This window comes from Peromyscus leucopus, chromosome 1 (assembly GCF_004664715.2).
Source record: "Peromyscus leucopus breed LL Stock chromosome 1, UCI_PerLeu_2.1, whole genome shotgun sequence".
Classification (NCBI taxonomy): Eukaryota; Metazoa; Chordata; class Mammalia; order Rodentia; family Cricetidae; genus Peromyscus; species Peromyscus leucopus.
In genome coordinates this window covers 25,869,051-25,888,997 of record NC_051063.1, presented here as the reverse complement: position 1 = coordinate 25,888,997, position 19,947 = coordinate 25,869,051, and the positions used below count along the sequence as shown (strand labels likewise).

The 19,947-nt window shown below is 43.5% G+C and overlaps 1 protein-coding gene across 5 annotated transcripts in view; it reads left to right on the top strand.

The window, feature by feature from the left end:
- Grk5 (G protein-coupled receptor kinase 5) overlaps window positions 1-19,947 on the top strand; it is a 213,559-nt gene that overhangs the window by 147,519 nt on the left and 46,093 nt on the right. For 4 of the 5 annotated variants that reach the window (XM_028860757.2, XM_037205622.1, XM_028860758.2 and 1 more), the window contains 2 exons: window positions 826-938; window positions 17,543-17,620. In XM_028860757.2, the coding sequence (XP_028716590.1) occupies window positions 826-938; window positions 17,543-17,620 (191 nt within the window). Of the gene's footprint in view, window positions 1-825; window positions 939-7,441; window positions 7,499-17,542; window positions 17,621-19,947 lie in introns of those variants that run through there. The other variant, XM_037205626.1, reaches the window with a different exon arrangement.

The window sequence follows — 19,947 nt, the reverse complement described above, 5'->3', positions numbered from 1 at the left end:
AGTTGGTTTAGGCCATGATCCTGACACTGTGGTGGTATTGTGTTCCCCAAAATATTGTGCACCCTAACAAACTTATCTAGGGTCAGAGAACAGAACAGCCACTAGATACAGAGGCTAGAAAATGGTGGCACTCACACCTTTAATCCTAGCATTTCAGAGGCAGAGATCTACCTGGATCTCTGTGTGTTCAAGGATACAGCCAAGCATGGTGACTCACGCCTTTAATCCCAGGGAGTGATGGCAGAAAGCAGAAAGGTGTATAAGGTGTGAAGACCAGAAACTAGAAGTTTTTTGACTGGTTAAGCTTTCAGACTTTCAAGAAGCAGTTCAGCTGAGATCCATTTGGATGAGGACACAGAAGCTTCCAGTCTGAGGAAACAGGATCAGCTAAGGAATTGACAAGGTGAGGTTGGATGTGGCCTGTTCTGTTTCTCTGATCATTCAGCATTCACCCCAATAACTGCCTCCAGGTTTGATTTTATTAATAAGACTTCTAAGATTCCTGCTACATGACACCTTTACCCACTCACCAGAATCAGGCTCTGTTTCATGTTGTTTGGCCAGACAGGGAATGGAGCCATAATTGCCAAAACCACTGGTGTCTCCATATAGAAATCATAATGCTGAAAAACAGCCAGGTACCATTCTTTGTTCTAGACTTCTCTGTGTGTGTGTGTGTGTATGTGCAGACCCTATGAGATAATGGCTTAAGTTCACCATTTTCTTGCCTCATCTATCCAGGACTCTTGACCCAATTGTAGCGTAACAGATTGCCCTGCCTGGTGCTCTACTGATCTCATCATGCTTTTCTTGTCTTGTCTCCAGACAGAGATTACTGCAGTCTATGCGACAAGCAACCAATTGGGAGACTGCTTTTTCGACAGTTCTGTGAAACCAGGCCTGGGCTGGAATGCTACATTCAGTTTCTGGACTTAGTGGTAAGTCCCCACCAAGTGGCCCTTGGGTCTTCTGTGATCAGCAATTGGTTTTTGTCCAGAGGAAATATAGACCTGTTGGTTTTGAAACCTGAAGAATCTAAACTTGTTGCATGAGAAACTGTGAAAGTTCTTCATGTTGACGTAGCTCTTGCCTTCCTCCAGCTGAAATTCCGATAAAATACACAGCTAGTATCTTTGTTTACCAGTTTACTGTATGTTTCCCCAGGGAATGCAAACTTTTGGCTTTTGAGCTTCTTGTCCACCCCATCCAGCAGTGCTCCCTGAACACACAGGCACCATCAGTAAACACTTGTTCATTGAGTGCCCATTGGCTGTTTCAAGCCAGCCCCCACTGTCTCTGTCAGATGGCTATGCCTGATGCTTCCAAGACTTCCTTTAGCTGTGTTGTGTCTCATTTGTTTAACAAAAGCATGAGCTTTTAGAGAGATTATGAAAATACTCAGTAGTACATCAGCCTTTGATCAGGATGGTCATGGCCCCTCAAGCTCATAGCCTAGACAACTAACCTTTGGATTTCTATCTGTGCATGGAGATTAAGGACTCTAGGTGGCAGGAGAGAGCAATAGAGAACTCCTGTGAAGGGAGTGGGGCCATTGGGATCTCCTCTCAAGGACAGAACCATTTCTTAGAGACTTACATGCCCTCTATCTCTATTGAGGATGCTTCCCCACAGGGCTCAAGTTTTTAATGTCTCTTCAGACTTTCCCTGTTGTCTCTAGACCTATAAGCAAAGCTACTAGGGTAGACGTCTCCGCTGAACTTCCACTACCTCTACCAAGTCAACACACCCAACACATGCAGCCACTTCTTCCATGTCCCCAGACTCCCAGCCCCAAGAGTGTTCCTTGCTCTGCAGTTACTAGAAGCTGAAGTCTCTGCAGTTCCCTTAACTCTTCCCCCTTCCTCATTCTTCCCCCGTGTTTGGGAAGCATGTGCCTCAGCTCCTTGACCTCTTGAGCCCCTTTCATCACCTAGGCCTCTGCCTCAGTCCTGGTCCTAACACAGGCCCTGCCATCTTTCACTTGAATGATCAAGCTAGTTCTCAACCATGACTGAGAATTAAAAACACCTGGGAGCCTTAAAAATTACCAGTGCCTAAGCTGAAACTCAGACAAATAAATTTGGATCTCTGAGGATGGGGCCTGGTGGTTTTTTTTTTAAAAAGTTATTATGGAAAGTTTCAGACTATTAAAAAAGTAAAAGTCAGCTGTATAATGTAATGAGCCCTCATGTGCCTTTCACCTCACTTCAACAGTTATCAGCCCAGACTTCCACCCTCCTCTCAGCAGTGGTTTATAGCAAGTATCAGCTATCAAAATTGTTTCAGTATATATCTTTAAAGATTAAGAGTTCTTTAAAACAAAATAAAACCAAAAAAATGACTAAGGGAGCTGGAGATATGGCTCAGAGGTTAAGAGCACTGACTGCTCTTCCAGAGGTCCTGAGTTCAATTCCCAGCACCCACATGGTGACTCATAACCATCTGTAATGAGATCTGGCACCCTCTTCTGTATACATAATAAATAAATAAATCTTAAAAAAAAAAAGACTAAGGGTTTAATGTCTTAGTCAGTGTTCAATTGCTGTGAAGAGACACCATGACCATGGCAACTCTTATAAGAGAAAGCATTTAACTGGAGGCTTTCTTACAGTTTCAGAGATTTAGTCTATTACCATCATGGTGGGAAGGGAAGCATGGCAGCATGCAGGTAGTTGCTGGAACATAGTTGAGAGCTACATCATGAGAGAGAGAGAGAGAGAGAGAGAGAGAGAGAGAGAGAGAGAGAGAGAGAGAGAGAGGGAGAGGGAGGGGGAGGGAGATGGAGATGGAGGAGGGCAGGCACACACACACACATTCTGGGGTTTGGCATGGTCTTTTGAAACCTTAAAGCCCACACCCAATGACACACTTCCTCCAACAAGGGCACATCTCCTAATCCTCCCAAGTAGTTCCACTCCCTGATGACCAAACATTCAAATGTATGAGCCTATGGGAGCCATTCTTATTCAAACCACAACAGCTTAGGATTTGTTTCAGTGATAGAGCTCTGGCCTAGTACATACAAAAAGACCTGGGTTCCATCCCCAGCAATGCATAAAAACAACACATATAAGAAAAAAGAAAGAAGGAAAACACCCACCATTTCTTGTAAATTTCAGTGTGTGTGTGTGTGTGTGTGTGTGTGTGTGTGTGTGTGTGTGTGTATTCATCCGTGTTTGTACCTGATTTCATCAGAGTAGCCTTATATTCTTCCATTGGGGAGTATAAGATATCTGGTCATCTTTCTTTTTGAGATGGCAACATTCAACACCTATATCATGTTTACAACATGGCAATATTCTAATTCTACTCTTCTTCATGCTAACTGGAGGACTCTTCACTTCCTCTATGGCTGTCTAACACTAAAATTCAAATAGGAAATGACTGAAAATTTTTCCTTTATGTTCCAAGATGCCCAATTTGGGGTTGGGAGATAGCTCAGTTGGTAAAATGTTTGTCATGCAACATGAAGATCTGCCACCTACATTAAAATAAACAAACAAAAAAGCTGGGCATGGCAGTGTGTGCTTATAATTACAGTGCTGGAGAGGCAGAGATCGATGGATCCTTGGGGCTCACTTGCCTATTTGGTGAGGTCCAGATTCAGTGAAATAACTGTCTCAAAAAGTCAAGGTGGACAACACCTGAAGCTGACTTCTGGCCTCCATATGGATGAACATACAACAAATGAAGAGCCCTACATCGGCTCCCTAACATCCTTAGTAGTGGTAATATGTGAGAATTTTGAGCTCATGGCGTTAAATGTGTTGTATGTGTCCCAGTACACTGAAGTTCTTGTCCTTATTTCTTCCTGGAGTCACTGTTCGCCAGTGGGAACCCCACTCAGGTGGGCTCCTGAGCACTTGTGGAGCCCAGGATTCACTAGCAGCTTCTTACTATCTGCAATGATAGTATTCTGGGTTCATCTTGTATTATACCAAGGAGCCTGGTTCCTTTCCCTGGAAAGTGACATTTGGGAACCACAGTGTGGCACTAGGGTTGCTCATTGTAACCAGATAAGCCATCATGTCTAGCAGGTAGTAGTAGTGTTTTTCAAATTTCCAAGGACTTTACTGTATATCTGTATATCAAGCTGCTAACCATGTTCTGAGGATGGCTTAACAGATTAGCCACCAGCAGACCCCTGCTTTATCTTTAATTCCCAGTCTTCACCAGACTGTGTTTTCAACTTCTGGTTCTGTCCAACCATTTGCTTGTTGGAGCTCTGACATGCTAGGCTAAGTTAAGTTCTCTGGCCCTGGCTGTCTGAACCCTCTCTTACTGAGATGCCACTCAATGATCTCATTTCCCTGACAGGTGTCTGCTTATTCTCCTGGTCCTGTTCACAGAGCCTTCCCCATCTCACCTTCTCTCTTCTCTGAGTCCTTGCTTCCTATGTACAATTATATCGTCATTACACTGTGCTGGCAGATGGTTATTGATAGAAGTTATTGAATCCATAAATGGGCTGCCAGGATGGTGCAGGCTCTGTCCCTAGCTCTCATGAAACTGTGGGCAGATGTTAACCTCTCTGTATGAGGGACTCCTCTTTTCCAGGATCTTTGGTTATGGCCATAAAGCCTAAGGACCACTGGTCAAGAATGCACCAGGGCCCTCTGTGTATACCCACCTACCATAGCCACCTAGACTGTGTCTTGGAGAGTCCTCACTTTGGCTTCAGTTGCCTTTCTCCAGGGACCCAGAATACTGTGACCCATAGCAAAGCTTTCACTTGAGCCAAGATAAGAAGCCCTAGTACCAAGCTACTCACTAGTCTTTAGCCTTTCATTCATGTAACAAAAATACTCTTTGCTAGGTAGAGTTCTAGACATTTGGGACAAATTAATAGAATAGTCTAAGGTGCCTGCACTTGTGATGTTACCTTCTAGCCAGAAAAGGGTGTGCCATAAACACAGGAGGACTAATTTTTAAGTACTAGGAAATGGATAAAAAAAAATAACCAGAGCAGATTATACAGTGTTGGGAGTAAGGAAAAGGAAGCCTGGTTGTAGGTGTTAAGAAGAGTGGGCCGGGCAGTGGTGGCGCACGCCTTTAATCCCAGCACTTGGGAGGCAGAGCCAGGCGGATCTCTGTGAGTTCGAGGCCAGCCTGGGCTACCAAGTGAGTTCCAGGAAAGGCGCAAAGCTACACAGAGAAACCCTGTCTCGAAAAACCAAAAAAAAAAAAAAAAGAAGAGTGGTAAGCATAGGTATTCTTGCAAAGGTAACATGTGACTGAAGACTAGAAGGAATTGAAGCTAGTAGGTAAAGGGCATTGCAGAAAGGGAACCTGCTGTAAGAATGCCTATGGAGTGTGCATGGTTAGAGAGGAAGCAGTTAGGGCACAGGGAGTAGGAGAAGCACTGATCATGCAAGGCCCTATACCTCTGAAAGACTTTGGCTTTTATGTTGCATGAAGTTTGGGAACCAATGGGGGATTTTAGCAAAGCAGTCGATGGCATGATGTGATCTAGGTGGGCATGGGTAAAATCTGGTAGATCTGAGAGGAGGTGGTTTATAGCAATCCAGGTGAGAGCCACAGTGTTTGGGCCAGCATGAAAACAATAGTGACAGGTAGTTGGATTAGACTTGTGGTTGGGGGTGGGGGGCATGTCTTGGAGGCAGAATTTCCAGAGTTCCCTGATGAACTGGAGATGAGATAGAATTGTTGAGGATGGTTTCCCTTGTTAGTCACTTTGGGACAACAGAATAACTGACAAACGCAGCTTAAAGAAAAGGGGATTTATTTTGGTTCATCATGGTGAGGAAGTCTTGGTGTCAGGAGTTAGAGGCATCTGTAGTCAGGAAGCAGAGAGTGATGAAAACAGGTTGCCATTGCCTCTGCTTCGTCCTCCTCCTCCTCCTCCTAAAAAAATGGCTTTCTTTCTTTTTAAGTTTTTTGTTTGGTTGGTGTTTGTTTGTTTGTTTGTTTGTTTTGGTGTGGGTGTTTTGCCTGCATGAATATCTGTATACCGTTTGCATGCTTGGTACTCTTGAAGGCCAGAAGATGGTGTTGGATCCCCTGAGATTGGAGTTACAGACAATTGTGAACAACCATATGGTAGGTACTGAGAATTCTAGAATAGCAGCCAGTGCTCTTAACCTCTGAGCCATCTCTCCAGCCCCATTTTCTTTCTCTCTTTCTTTCTCTCTTTCTCTCTTCCTTCCTTTCTTTCTTTCTTTCTTTCTTTCTTTCTTTCTTTCTTTCTTTCTTTCTTTCTTTCTTTCTTTCTTTCTTTCTTTCCTTCCTTCCTTCCTTCCTTCCTTCCTTCCTTCCTTCCTTCCTTCTTCTTCTTTCTTTCTTTCTCTTTCTTTCTCCTCTCTCTCTTTCTTTCTTTCTTCCTCCTCCTCTTCCTCCTCCTTCTACAGTTGGAGGACATGAATGGTGCCATTTATAGTAGGGTACGTCTTCTCACTTCAGTTAACCTCATCTAGATTGCCCATCATGGGCATGCTTGTCTCTTTCATGATTACAAATCATGTCAAATTGATATTAGCCACATGTCTTCCAAGCAACTGAGAGAATGAAGCAAGGCTAAGGCTGTGGGGAGGTCATTTCATAGTCAGAGCCTCTTCAGCATTCAGTGGAGAAGTTTAATAGACATACATGTGAAGGTATTTCAAGAGAGATAGTTATCCAGATCTGGAGCTCACAAGGAAGGCTTGGGCTAGGAATGGAAAACCAGGAGTTGTCACTATACAGCTGAGACGTAAATCTTAGCGCTGTGGGAGCTGCTTTGCCCAGCAGGTAGAGGCAGCTGGAGCAGCAATGATGACCAGAGTTTGCAAGTGCGGGACCAAGGCTGTTCCCCATCTGGAAAAGATGAGGTGGCCACAGTCTTGAGACCTGTCTGAAGAGTTGGTGAGGCAGAGCAGGGTCAGGCTGAGCTGAGGAGCTGTGGAATTTTCCAACCATGTGTTCTATTAGGTACATCTAGTCCATGAGAAGGGAAAAAATAAAACTCAATGGATACTCAGTTTCATTCTGATCGTGTAGTCCTTCCCTTCTTACTGGGCCAGTACCAAGAGCTGTTTATTAAAAAGGAAATGGGAGTCTGTCTCTTGCATTAATAGGTCAAATGCTCTAAAAAAAAAAAAAAAAAAAAAAACACCTGGGCAGAGCCCCCTGTTTAGAGAGCTGACCTGTCCCTTTAGTAAGTTCCTTTCATTGCCACCTGTTGTCATAATTAGCCTCTGGACTTCTTTTATATTTGAGGACTTTGCTGAATTTTCTAGTGCCAGCATAACTTCTCATCTGAAATTATTATTTTTTTCTTTCATTTTGACTGGATGAAGGAGGTGGGAAGTAACAGCATCCTTGGCATTGCAGTTAATTAGCACCCTGGAAACTCAAGGACTTAGCCAGTGCCATCCTCAGCATTCTTACCTCTCTGTTAAATTTTCACTAAGTGGAGCTTATTAAAACTAAGTTTTCTTCACAGGACTATGACAAAGCCCAAGAAGTGCTCTTCTGAAGTCTCATCATCTGCGTTTCTCAGGTCAAGTACAAACTGTGGCAGTAGTTTTGAGGGTAGAGTCCATGTGTATTGCTCCTCAGATAGTGCAGCTAACTTACCCAAGTCTGGGCAGTCAAGGGGCTTCCACAGTTCTCTCATTGAGAGGCAGAGTCAGTAACCTAAGTCTGACCTCTGGAAGGCAAAGAAAGGTTTGGTTATCTGTCTAGGGACTGGATGGTGGCTCAGGCTAGTGTCATCCCCACAGGCTAAGAAGATCTTACCATGAGCATCTTCAAAATGGATGGGTTGCTCCCTAAACATTCTGGAAACCTAAACCACTGGCATGCCACTTGTGTGAAAAACACATTTTGACAAGATCCAAAGTTTGCTAGTCTCTTCTTGGGGTGTGAGGAAAGATTGGATATTGAGCCAGGTTTGCTTGGCATGTATTTATTGGGTGTCTCCTACGAGTGAGGCTGTCTTCTGATGTTTGGGGCTATATAGTGAATGGAAAAGGCAAGTTCTTTTATAGTTGTTTTGCAGACATTATAGTGGCTGCACCTTAAGAAACTACTGTCCCAACTGGCAATTCCAACTCCGCAGCTACCAGCAGCAGTTGAGTTGAACGGCCGCAGCAAAGCAGGAATTCTGTTTCCTAAGGCACTGCTAAATCTCCATTCTTCTGTAGAACTCGGGATTCAAAGGTTGGGTGAAATCCACTAGCTCATAGAGGCTGAACAGCAAATAGATAACCTTTTCTCCTTGCTCACATCTTCCAAAAAACAGCCTTCCTTTTGCTCAGCCCCCACTAAAGAACCATGTTAGACTTAGTTCCTCCCTACCACTTCCTATCAGTTGCTGACTCAGCTTCCTGACCGCAGGTTAATTTAATTTAATCAAACAAATATAACAAAAGCAGCAGAAACAAATGTAACACACCTTTACACAGTTAAAATAATATTCCACAATACTTTACCACATGGGAGCTTACCTTTTGGGATAAAGAAAAGATCAAATATCAGCAATAAGAAAATGTCAAAAGAAGTAAGCAGCACCAACTATAAAGTTCAGAGAGCTGTTAAGAGTAGGAATCAACGTATTAGAGCAGGTCTCTGATTCTTGTGCCTGCTCTTGAGGTTCTTCTTCTTTTGGATTGCCTTGTCCAGCCTTGATGTGATGTTTTTTCTTTATCTCATTATATTTTATTTTGCCATGTTTGGTTGTGTCTCATAGAAGCCTGTTCTTTTGTAATGTGAGACAGAAAGGGACTGGATCCCGAGGGGAGGGGAAGTGGGGAGGAACTGGGAGGGGAAACTGTAATTAGGATATATTGTATGAAAAAAGAACCTATTTTCAATAAAAGGAAAAAATGAAAAGAAAAAAGTAATACTATGTATTAGCTCATAGTCTTGTGGGTTAGGAACTCTGGGATGGTGTAGAAGGTGTTCTTGGCTCAAAGATCTTGGCTCAAACACCAAGATGTTGGCTGGATCTGCTTCTCAGTTATTCACATGGCTGACAATTGGTGCTGGCTATTCTCCTGGCAGCTCTCTCCATGGGGTGGCTTGAGCATCTTCACACCATGGCTGGCTCTCCAGATTAAGAAACGCAGTAGCATAGTAGGAGCTGCAACCTGGTCTCAGAGCACCCATCTGCTGTTGTCCTGCTGTTAGCAGGTGCATGAGTCAGCATGAGAAGAGAATTCTCCAGAACCTAAGGCAAGAGGTGCTGAGCCCATTTTGTTAGCTGGCAGTTTCAAAGATGATGCAATAACAAATGAAACCTCTTGTCAGGAAATGCTAAAAAGTCAAGCCATGCCTTTCGTTGGCCTAGAATTACACATGAGTGTAGCAGGAATCTTAAAAGTTCTTATTAATAAAATCAAACCCGAGGCGAGTTATTGGGGTCCATGCTGGTAGATCAGAGAGACAGAACAAGCCATAGCTAACCTCACCTGGTCAACTTCTCAGCTGGTCTTGTTTCCTCAGACTGGAAGCTTCTGTGTCCTCATCCCAATGGCTCTCAGCTGAACTGCTGCTGGAAAGCCTGAAGCTTAGCCAGCCACATGCTTAACCAGCCAAATGCTTCTAGTTTCTGGTCCTCACGCCTTATATATATCTTTCTGCTTTCTACCACCACTCTCTGGGATTAAAGGCTGGCTTTCTGGGATTAAAGGCGTGTGTCCCCATGCTTGGCTTTTTCCAATGTGGCCTTGAACTCACAGAGATCCAGAGGGATTTCTATCTCTGGAATACTAGGATTAAAGGTGTGTGCTATCACTGCCTAACTAGTGGCTTTTCTGTTCTCTGACCCCAGATAAGTTTATTAAGGTACACAATATTTTGGGGAATACAATATCACCACACATGAGCACACATAACCAGTGACTTTATGCCTGATTGTTTGGGATTATGTAAAATGATCATTTTACATAATTCTACCTCACTAGGACACTAAATGCTCTGCTTCTCTTTGTCTTTCTGTTTCTGTTCTAATTATTTTCCTTGGGGGTCCTATTTTTTCCCTTTTTTTGAGGGAGGAGGGCAGGCTGGTCTCGAAAATACTGTGTAGCTGAGGATGATTTTGAGCTTCTGCCTCCAGCTCCTAAGTGCTGTGATTAAAGGTGTACATCACCAAGCCTGGTTTTATGTGGTACTGGTGATTGAACCCAGGGCTTTGTACAGGCCAACCAAGTACTCTGCCTAACCTAAGTTATATCCCCAGCCTACTTCTCTAGATGCAAAAGGACCTACAGGAGTTGGCAAAGCCAGACCCTGTGCTCAAGGTTATCTGAAAAGAGTGCTTCTTCTAAAATGGAGTCATCAGTGGACACTTGTAGAATTGTCCAGTCTCCTAGATGTCCCACTCCTATTTCCTAATTATATGACTGTTCCAAATGATGCCAGCCTAGACTAGAGTTGATTATTAGAGCAGAGCTGAGCCTATGAGCTGAGACAAACAAGGGAAGCCTTTCCCTGGAGTCAGTGGATTGAGGGGAAGTTCTTCTTTCATAGAGAAAGTTTAAAGTAGGGGGCTAGTGAGATGGATCATAGGGTAAAAATGCTTTCTACCAAGACTGATGACCTGAGTTTCATCCTCGGTTGCCACCATGGATGAAGAGAATCAATTCACAGAAGTTGTCCTCTAACTTGCATGTGTGTCTCTTGGTCCTAGGAGCCAAGAAAGCAAAGTTTTGCCTGAATTTGTTTAGTCTGAGGTTACTTTTATTCAGAACTAAGAGTGACAGAGACAGGCTTTTGTGTGGTGGTCTGATGAGCTTGGTTGTGGGGAACTCATTCTGGGGGTGGGGGTAGAGAAAAGCAGTCATTGAGGGAGAGGATGGAGAGCCATCTGGGTCTGAGTCTCAGAAGAGGAATGTGGGACAAGAGGTGGTATACTAGAGCTCCTTTGCTGTGAGATTCTGTGATACTGGGACTTCTCACCTCCCTCTTGGGAGATCCAGTGGCTCTTTCCTCCTGCCTTCTATCCAGTACCTGCTTTAACCCAGACATTACTCACAGGCTAAGGTCCAAAGGTCATTCCTGGTAGTTTTAGTCTTGCATAGGTAAGGGTCTGTTTTTCCCTTCTCTCACAGATTGCTTCTCATATGCTGTGTCAAGATGACACAGTGACCTGGTTGGGCTGTTCAATGAGGAACATATGACTTTTGAACATATTGAACATAGCTTTTGGAGTAGGCTAGATCCATCTGACCCTGGACCTCTGAGGGTGTTCCCTATGCATTATAGCTGTAAACAGAAAGAAAGCCAGGTTGGAGCCTACCTCCTGCAGCATGGTGCAGACTATCACCTGGGACTTCCCAGGAAATGGACACTCACTTGAAGTGTGAATGTGGTTCATAGCAGGGAAGTTTACAAAGTGCACACAACGTGAGAAGATCAGCTGGTGGGCTTCCCTTCTGTTGTCACCATGTTCTGACATGCTAGGATGAGAGAAGGGACTGAAACAGGAGGCTAGTCTGTGAAACCTGGGTCTTCAGAAGAAGGTCTGGGGACTGAGATACTAAGGTGAAAGCCAGTTGAGAAAACTACTTCATCTTCACACTGTCTTTCCCTTCTACTGGGTGGAAAGGGCTTGGAGGAGCAGCCTCTGTAGTCAGCACATGCAAATAACTAGGGCCAGTGTGGGTAGACCTTGCTGTTTCTGCAGAAAGGTCTACTTGGAGTAGCACTGCTGACCAGGCATGGTACAAGCCTGCATCACAAGCTTTGGAATAGCTGACCACACCAATAATTACAGAAGCTGGAGATAGCAAAGTTTCATGGCATGTCTGACTTCATATTTCTGCCAGTGCTAGAGAAGGTGACACTAAGTCTGCTGAGGCAAAGCAGAAACTAGTATAAACTCTGTTGTTGTTATTTTCTCTTAAAGACAAAGTATACTGTGTAGATGTATCCAACCGTCTTATTAAATAAGAAACACAGAAACGATGTAAAAGAGAAAGCCGAGAGGTCAGAGCTCAGAGCTAAAATCTCACCCTTCCGCCTGCGGTGTCCCAGCTTCCTGAAAGAGAGCTACTTCCTGTCTGTACGACTTTTTTATAGTATTATTGTTCTGCCTTCTCATTGGTTGTAAACCCAAACACGTGACTGCCTCGTCACTGTCTGAATGTACAGCCCCCTAGGTGTTAAAGGCGTATGTCTCCAATGCTGGCTGTATCCCTGAACACATAGAGATCTATGGGATTAAAGGCGTGTGCCACCACCGCCACTCTCTGTCTATGGCTCTGACCCCCGGGCAACTTCATTTATTAACATACAATCAAAATCACATTTCAGTATAATTAGAATACCACCACAATACTGTATAGCCTTGGCTGGTTTGGAGTTCAATATGTAGACTAAGATGGCCTTAAATTCACAGAAGTCCACCCGCCTCTGCACCTCAAATGTTTTCTGAGATTGATGATGCAGGCCGAGAACATGAAATAGCAGGTTTATAAGCTGGGGTATCCAATGATGTTGGTGCTCTGGCAGCACAGATAGATGACTAATTCTTTGCTGGCTGAACTCAGCAGAGCATTTTGCTCCTTATGTCAGGGCAGCACCTGCTCCCCAAGGCCACCCTTCGTTTGTTATAAATCACAGAGAAGCTGGTGAAATAATTGCCTGCCTTGTTTGCACCTGGAATGAATTGAAAGAAGAAATAGACTCCAAGGGCACTGAGTTATGAGCAGTGGAAAGGACTCAGATGGACAGGAAAGAAGATGGCTAGAATCTCTTCTGCTGTGGTAGGGGACATGGCCTGCTACCCACTCTGGTGGGAAGGTGTCATCTTTAGATGGAGTTCAAAGGACATTCCTTGCATTAGGTTTTCCTTTCTTGTCTTTTAGAAATTATGAGACAGGGTCTTCCTATGGAGACTTGGCTGACTTTAGAACTAGAGATTCCCCTGCCTCAACTGCCAAGAGCTAGAATTATGAGTTTATTACACTGCACATAACTATTTCTCTTCTGTAAAGTCATCATCTGCCTGCCATTTTTGGAAATTTCTAGACTCTTGGCACAGACTTCTATTTACTGCTTCCATTTTCTGATATGAGCTGGTATAAACTGGAGCTTTTCCCCACTACTGGACAGGAATATTGGTAAATAGATGGTTTCTGGACTGGTTACAGCCTTGTGTCATGTGATCTGCCTTGAGCCCATCCATCATGGCACCTTCCTTCTCTCTTTAGGTGGCCTCTCAGGACTTGTCCCCACTAACCCCAGCCCTCATTGGAATCATTCCAGAGACAAGACCTGTCACTCTAGGTGACTTAATCAGTGTGGAAAAACCAGCTGGCATCTTTCTGTTGGTTTTCTGCCTCCCAAAACTAATGCTTCTCAAGTAGTGGTGGCCTGACATAGTCTTGTCAAAAAAAGGCCTTTTGATCCAGGAGTGGGAAGGCCTGTCCCCAAGTGCTCCCAGCTGCTTTCCAGTGGAGCTTTGCTCCCATCTGGCCTCTGCTGGGAGAAAGTTGACCTGAATGTGATGTTATTTTCTTTTTTAACATGGCTTTTAGAACCCAGAGCAATAATATTTTCAGCTGGTCACTGAGCCTGATCAGTGAGCCCAAGACCTCTGTCTGGTTAAATAGAACTGCCTTTATAGATGTATTTTGGGACAGTGCAAATTCAGTGTTCATAGTGGGATTTAGTTACCACAAATGGTCAGCCATTTGCCCAGGGACCTGGACCTATAAAGCAGTCTGGCTATATTGATGTGCCAGACCACAGGGTGAGGCTTCCAGGAACACAGGATACTGGGTGCTTCTTTGCTCCTCCTGGAAAAGGGGGGTTGGCCTTAGTGTTGAAGCTCTTTTGCTACCAGCTCTGCTATATTTGAAGCTTGGAAACTCAGTGTTTTCCTCTGTATATTGGGAACAGTCATACCTGCCATGTTTGGCAAGTCTGTCATCAATGTTCCATGTGGAATCAATCAATCAATATCTATCTCTCTCTCTCTCTCTCTCTCTCTCTCTCTCTCTCTCTCTCTCTCTCTCTCTGTGTGTGTGTGTGTGTGTGTACATGGGTGTGTATGTATGTATACCATCTGAATTTTAGGGGGGATTGTTGGGAATATAGGGGAAGAAGGTAACAGGAAGAATCAAGAAGAAATAGCTACCTCCTCTCCTTAAAGCATCTCAGAAATTCATCAGTCAAATCAAGACACCATGAAAGTTGCAGTAGTCTAAGCCTCCTTTTGCTGGTGATAAGGAATTGGCTGTAGGAGAGATGTGCTGTGACCTGGTGGCACAGTGGGAATCATGTCCTAATGGATCAGTCCTTACTCTGTTACTACTGGCTGTGTGGACTTGGGCAAGTTCTTTGCCTCTCTGAGCCTCAGTTCTAGCTTATAAAATAAGTGGTTGAATATCTTCTAGAGCAACCACACTATAGCCCAAATGGTCATAGGTTTCATGTTTATACATTGCAGAGTTGTGGATCTTGGCTCTTTTATTAGAAGAGGGGCATCAAGCAAGGGAACTTGCTTACTTTGGATAAAATGTGCTGCTCCCTCTGTGGACCTTCCACATGCTTCTTGACTTTTTTTTTTTTTTTTACTTTTTTATTTCCAGTAGCGTCTTTTGGCAGGAATAAGGAGACTAGAACTTAGATCCTGAGCTGTGAGTTGCCTTCAATTTGGCAAGAAGGGCCTAGTATCTACTGTACCATTGAATGCTTGCAGACCTGTCCACACTGGTCATTTCCTGTGCCTTTTTGGTCTGTGCTTTAGTGTTGAGGCTGACAAATTCGCAGGTGGTAGGTTTTGAAGTGGTTATACACCATCTGCAATTAGTTGCTTTGACTAAATGAGAAAGGCAAACTCACTCAAGCTTCTTGTTACACACGAGGCCTTTTATCCATTTAGCAAGTGCATTGGATGAGTGAAGGAGCCCTTCTTGGCTCAGGCAACATGTAAACTTTGATTTTCTGATTTCTTTAGAGCTTGGAATTTCCTGAATTTACCAGTGACTTGGAGTCCTAAGTTTCTTAATGGTTCCAAGAAAGAGTTCTGATTATGGAGTTCAGAGCCCCAACCATGCCATCTCTGGCTTCACGACTCTGGGCAAGTGGCTTTTCACTACTAAATAGTGTAGAATGGTACCCTTTGACTCCCTGGTTCCTGATCTGTCAAAATGTGATGATTCAGGTTCATGCTACTACTGTCATGAACTTCACCATGCCTTCCCAACCATGAATCAATATATTCTTTAAAACTTCAAGGTAGAATAAATTCTTCCTTTCTTAATTTGCTTTTGAATTTTGTTATAGCAACACAGAAAGTAATTAAAACAAAAAAAAAAGTTAGTGCTGAGAAAGGGGATTATTACTGTGATAGACCTAACCATATGGTTTGTAGGCCTTCAGAATTGGTTGGCAAATGTAGTAAAGGCTAGGCCCACAAGGTATCAGAGAGAAACAAATTCTATGGGGAATTGGGCTAGAGGCCACTCATACTACATCCTGACAAAGAATCTGAGATTAAATCCTATATTTTTAATATGTTTAATGGAAGAAATTTCATTAACAGTATAGTCAGACTGTGACCTGGTTTTTGCTCTCTTCTTTTAGTTTGATTCATAGAAAAAAATCTGAGCAAAAAGAAAAACAGATAGGTATGAAAAATGTTGAATTTGGTGAAGAAAAGAATGTGAGTGTACTTAAATTTGTAGATGGGGCAGGCACAGATAAAGCCAAGGATAAAAGTAGCTATAATTGCTAGAGATATTAGCATCATGGAGCACAGGAACAATAGGAAAGGGGTCTTGAAGATGAGACCTCACTCATAGAAGGCTCCAGGACATAAAAATGGAAATTGAGTTGAAAGTAAAGTGTGTGGGGTGTTTGTGTGTGTATGTGGGGGTGCCTGAAACTATAAAGCTTCCAAGGCAGCTTACTATGCTTTCCCAGAGTATTTGAGCAGACATTCAGAGACCCAGTGCAGCTGTAATAAAAAGGGGTCCTGGATACATCTTGAGCTAGCAGCAGAACCTGACAGCACCATCTGCATAGTGCTAACTTTGCAGGCATCCTGAATGCAAGAGTTAGTGTTATGGAGGCTTGTACCAAGGTTCCAGGAAAAAGCCAATGAGGCCAGGAAATTTCTGACAAGCCACACTGTCCCTGCAGAGAATTCACATGTGTTGTAGTTGACAGGGCTGTAGGAGTGGTACTGGCCAAGTCTGTTGGAGCTCATATGTTGTTGCCACAAACCCTAGATGATGGACATGAAGCTACAGGGTTTGGTGTTTGCTGTGCTACATTTCATTCTTGCTTTGGTTCAGTCTTGCTTTTCTCCCGTTGCTTCCTTTTGGAATGGGAATGCTTATTCTACCACTATATATTAGAAGAATGTAACTTTTTAATTTTTATAGGGATCACAGCTAAGAGTATATCTTGGGTTTCAAGGGTCTCAGAAAAGCTTCTGGACTTTTGAACATTTTTGGAACCATAAAAACTAAGGAGACTCTTAAAGTTGTGTTGCATGGATTTTGCTTTATGAGATAACTGTGAGCCTGTGGGGCCAAGGACAGAATGTTTTGGTTTGGGTGTCAAATGTTTCCACTGCCTCCTGTGTTTGAACACTTAGTCCCTAGTATGGTGATTCTGTTTGTGGAGGCTATAGAACCTTTGGGACAAAGGGGTCCTGTGGCTAACATGGTGCTCTAGTGTCAAGTCTTGCATATTATAGCCCAATTCTACTTTCAGCCTGAGTTCTGCTTCCTGGTCTAACAAAATGTGGCTAACCTGGGTCCCCATTCCTGCTACCATGAACTCTACCATGGCCTCCTCACTATGATGGACTATATTAATGGTTCTTAATCTTTCTAATGCTGAGACCCTTTAATACAATTCCCCATGTGGTGACCCCCAACCATAAAATCATTTTGTTGTTACTTCACCACTATTTTGCTACTGTTAAGAATGTGGCCCAGTGGCGGTGGCACACACATTTAATCCCAGCTGTTGGGAGGCAGAGGCAGGCAGATCTCTGTGAGTTCAAGGCCAGCCTGGTCTACAGAGTGAATTCCAGGAGAGCCAGGGCTACACAGTGACATCCTATTTCAAAAAACTGGAAAAAAATCATAATGTAAATTTCTGATATGGGACCCCCAAAGGGATTGTGGCCCACAGATTGAGAACTGCTATACTATATCATTTAAAGTTGTAAACCTATTTTCCCTTAAAAATAAATAACAGTTTTTGTTCCCTTGTCATATTAGCTGGTTCTTTTAACGTTCTGATAAGATCCTCTAGAAAAGTCCCCATGTTTCTTTTTTGTCAAATTTCTATTTCTGATTTCTATTAGAAAAATCAAATTTGTAGCAGAAATCTATTGGGCTCATGGTTTCAGAGGTTTCAGTTCATGGTTGGCTGGATCAATTCCTATGGAAGGTAGAATTTTTTGATTGGACTTTGAGCTCCCTGGCCAGGTCTTCCTCTCTCTCTGCCACAGTTACCTGTTCTACAGGAGGAGGGGATTGGTCAGATGGTTTCTGACCAAGAGATTCCAACGCTCCATAATCATTCCAACTTCAGTAGCAAAACTGTTATTTTTTTTTTCCCCCTTCTGTTTTAGGCAGACTATGAAGTTACTCCAGATGAAAAACTTGGAGAGAAGGGGAAGGAAATAATGACCAAGTACCTCACTCCAAAGGTAAGAGTCCTCCCAAATTTCTCATTGGGAGGAATGGGAAGCCCTGTCTAGGAATGTGGGCAGCCCTGATGACATACATGAATGGTGGCCGCCAGTGGTTCCCAGAGTGCCACAGTTTCCACCTTTACCAAGACTATGTTACAGCCTCATAGAGTCAGAAGTGGGTGGTTCAGGATAGATCTGGCATAGGGTAGGAAACCTGGTACCTTCTAAGGATCCTCTTATTGCCCACTGCCCACAGATTTAGACAGAAAGGTGAGTCTCATTAAAATTGGGCTTGGAAGTGCACAGAAGAAAGGTCTCAGCAGAATGCAGTTCCAGTAAAATGATGGGGAGGGTCAGGGCCAGGAATGACCAGGAGGGAGAGGTCCATCAAGCAGTTTGGAAATGGGCAATGAGGTGAATCCTTGAGAGAAAGTGGGGAATTCTGAAGTGTGTTCTTGAGAATACTAAAGAACAGGAGTCTACCCTGACCTTAACATCTATCCAGTTGTTGAAGAAACTGTAATGACACAGCCCCCACAGGCCAGGCAACCTTGATTTTCTAGTATCTGCTGCCTTTTGATACATTATAGAAAAACGTTCTTTCGAGAATAAATGACTGTTGAGGAGCCCTCATCTATTTTGTTCTCTTCAAGGCTCAGGGTACATCATGGAGGAAGGAGTGGAAAGAATTTAATATCCAAGGGAAGGGTTGGAGTGTTATGGAGCATGTCTTTTGGGCATGACATAGTTAACATAGTTTTTGGACTCTTTTTTTTTTGTTTTGTTTTTTTGTTTGAGACAATGTTTCTCTGTATAGCCCTGACTGCCCTGGAACTCTATGTAGACCAGGCTGGCCCCAAAATCACATGATCTGTCTGCCTCTGCCTCCCAATGCTGGAATTAAAGATATGCACCATTACTGCCTGGCAGTCATTACCTCACAGTCACTGTAGTTACCTACACAAGATCTATGATAAGATTGAGCCTCTCACAGAGGAGGAAGGGCTCATGAGGCCTTACCGACTTCTCCCTAAGTATCTATAGCCACTTAATGGTTGCTGGAGGAAGGAGAAAGACCCAACCTTAATGAAACTAATTTGGTGAGTTGGTGGTAGTTTGTAACAATGACTTGACCCATTTAATGATCTGGTCATAGCTGTTCTACCTATTTGGTCAAGCTGGTTTAGCTGAGTGAACCCTAGAAACAGCCACCTCCTCTCTCTACCACCTTTTTTTTTTTTTTTTTTTTTTTGAGACAAAAATCTCACTATTCCAAGCTGGCTAAGAACTCAGTGTGCAGTCTAACTTCAAACATTTTGTGTGCGCGCGCGCCATGACATGCACAGAGGTTAGAGAGAATTTCATGAGTCAGGTCTCTCTTTCCACCATGTGGAACCTGGAGCTCAAACTCAGGTTATCAGGCTTGGTGGCAAGTGATTATACACACCGAACCATCTCACCAGCCCTCAAATATTTAATCCTCCTGTCTCAGTATCCTACTTGGTAGGAATATAGACATGAGCAACCATAACCAATTTTAGTTTTCCTTTTTGAAAAGTAGCTTCCCTATTGGATTCAACTGGTGCAGGCCATCAACTCTAGAGATAAGAGCTATATTTGTGAACAGTTTCTTACCCCATGGAACCATTGATCATCTTGTTCAGTCTCCTAGACATTAGACACAGTTCCTCAATGGATGTTCCAGGTTAATGATAGACCAAGTCACCACACTCACAGGACAAAGTCCTAACCACCATTCTCTCTCAAAACTTAGTACCTATTCTCAAGCAGGTGTGTTCATCAGTGACTACAATTGGCATGGCCATATCCTTTCCATGCCAAACTGTATAACCCGCATAATTCTGCTTCTCCAAATGTCTACTGAGTGGCCACCTCTGACATATTATAAATCTCGTTCTTGCTTCTGCACTGGTTCTTCCTCTCCTCTGCTTCTATCCTAGTCACACACTTCTGTTTATGGGCCCTGCAGGCATCACTAATCCTTTATAGGACCAACAGAATTAATGATGATAAAATGCCTCTCAAAGCAAAAACTGCCCAGCTTGCTCTGGCCAGTATATGGCCTGACAATATGGCTACACCCTCCATCTGTGAGCCATTGAATAGCATGCAATTGATGTCAGCATGCAAGTGGCTCATCCTCTTGACCACAGTCATGGCATATGAAGCGGCCAAAGGTGGCTGCATTTCTGGTGTAGCCACCATGTAAAACACAGCAAACACTCTGAGTGTGAATAGATGTCTCAAGTCTAGAGGCAGTGCTCCTAAGGGGAGGAAGTATGCTGGGGGATGATGGTGACAACAGCTCCCTGGCTGAGCTC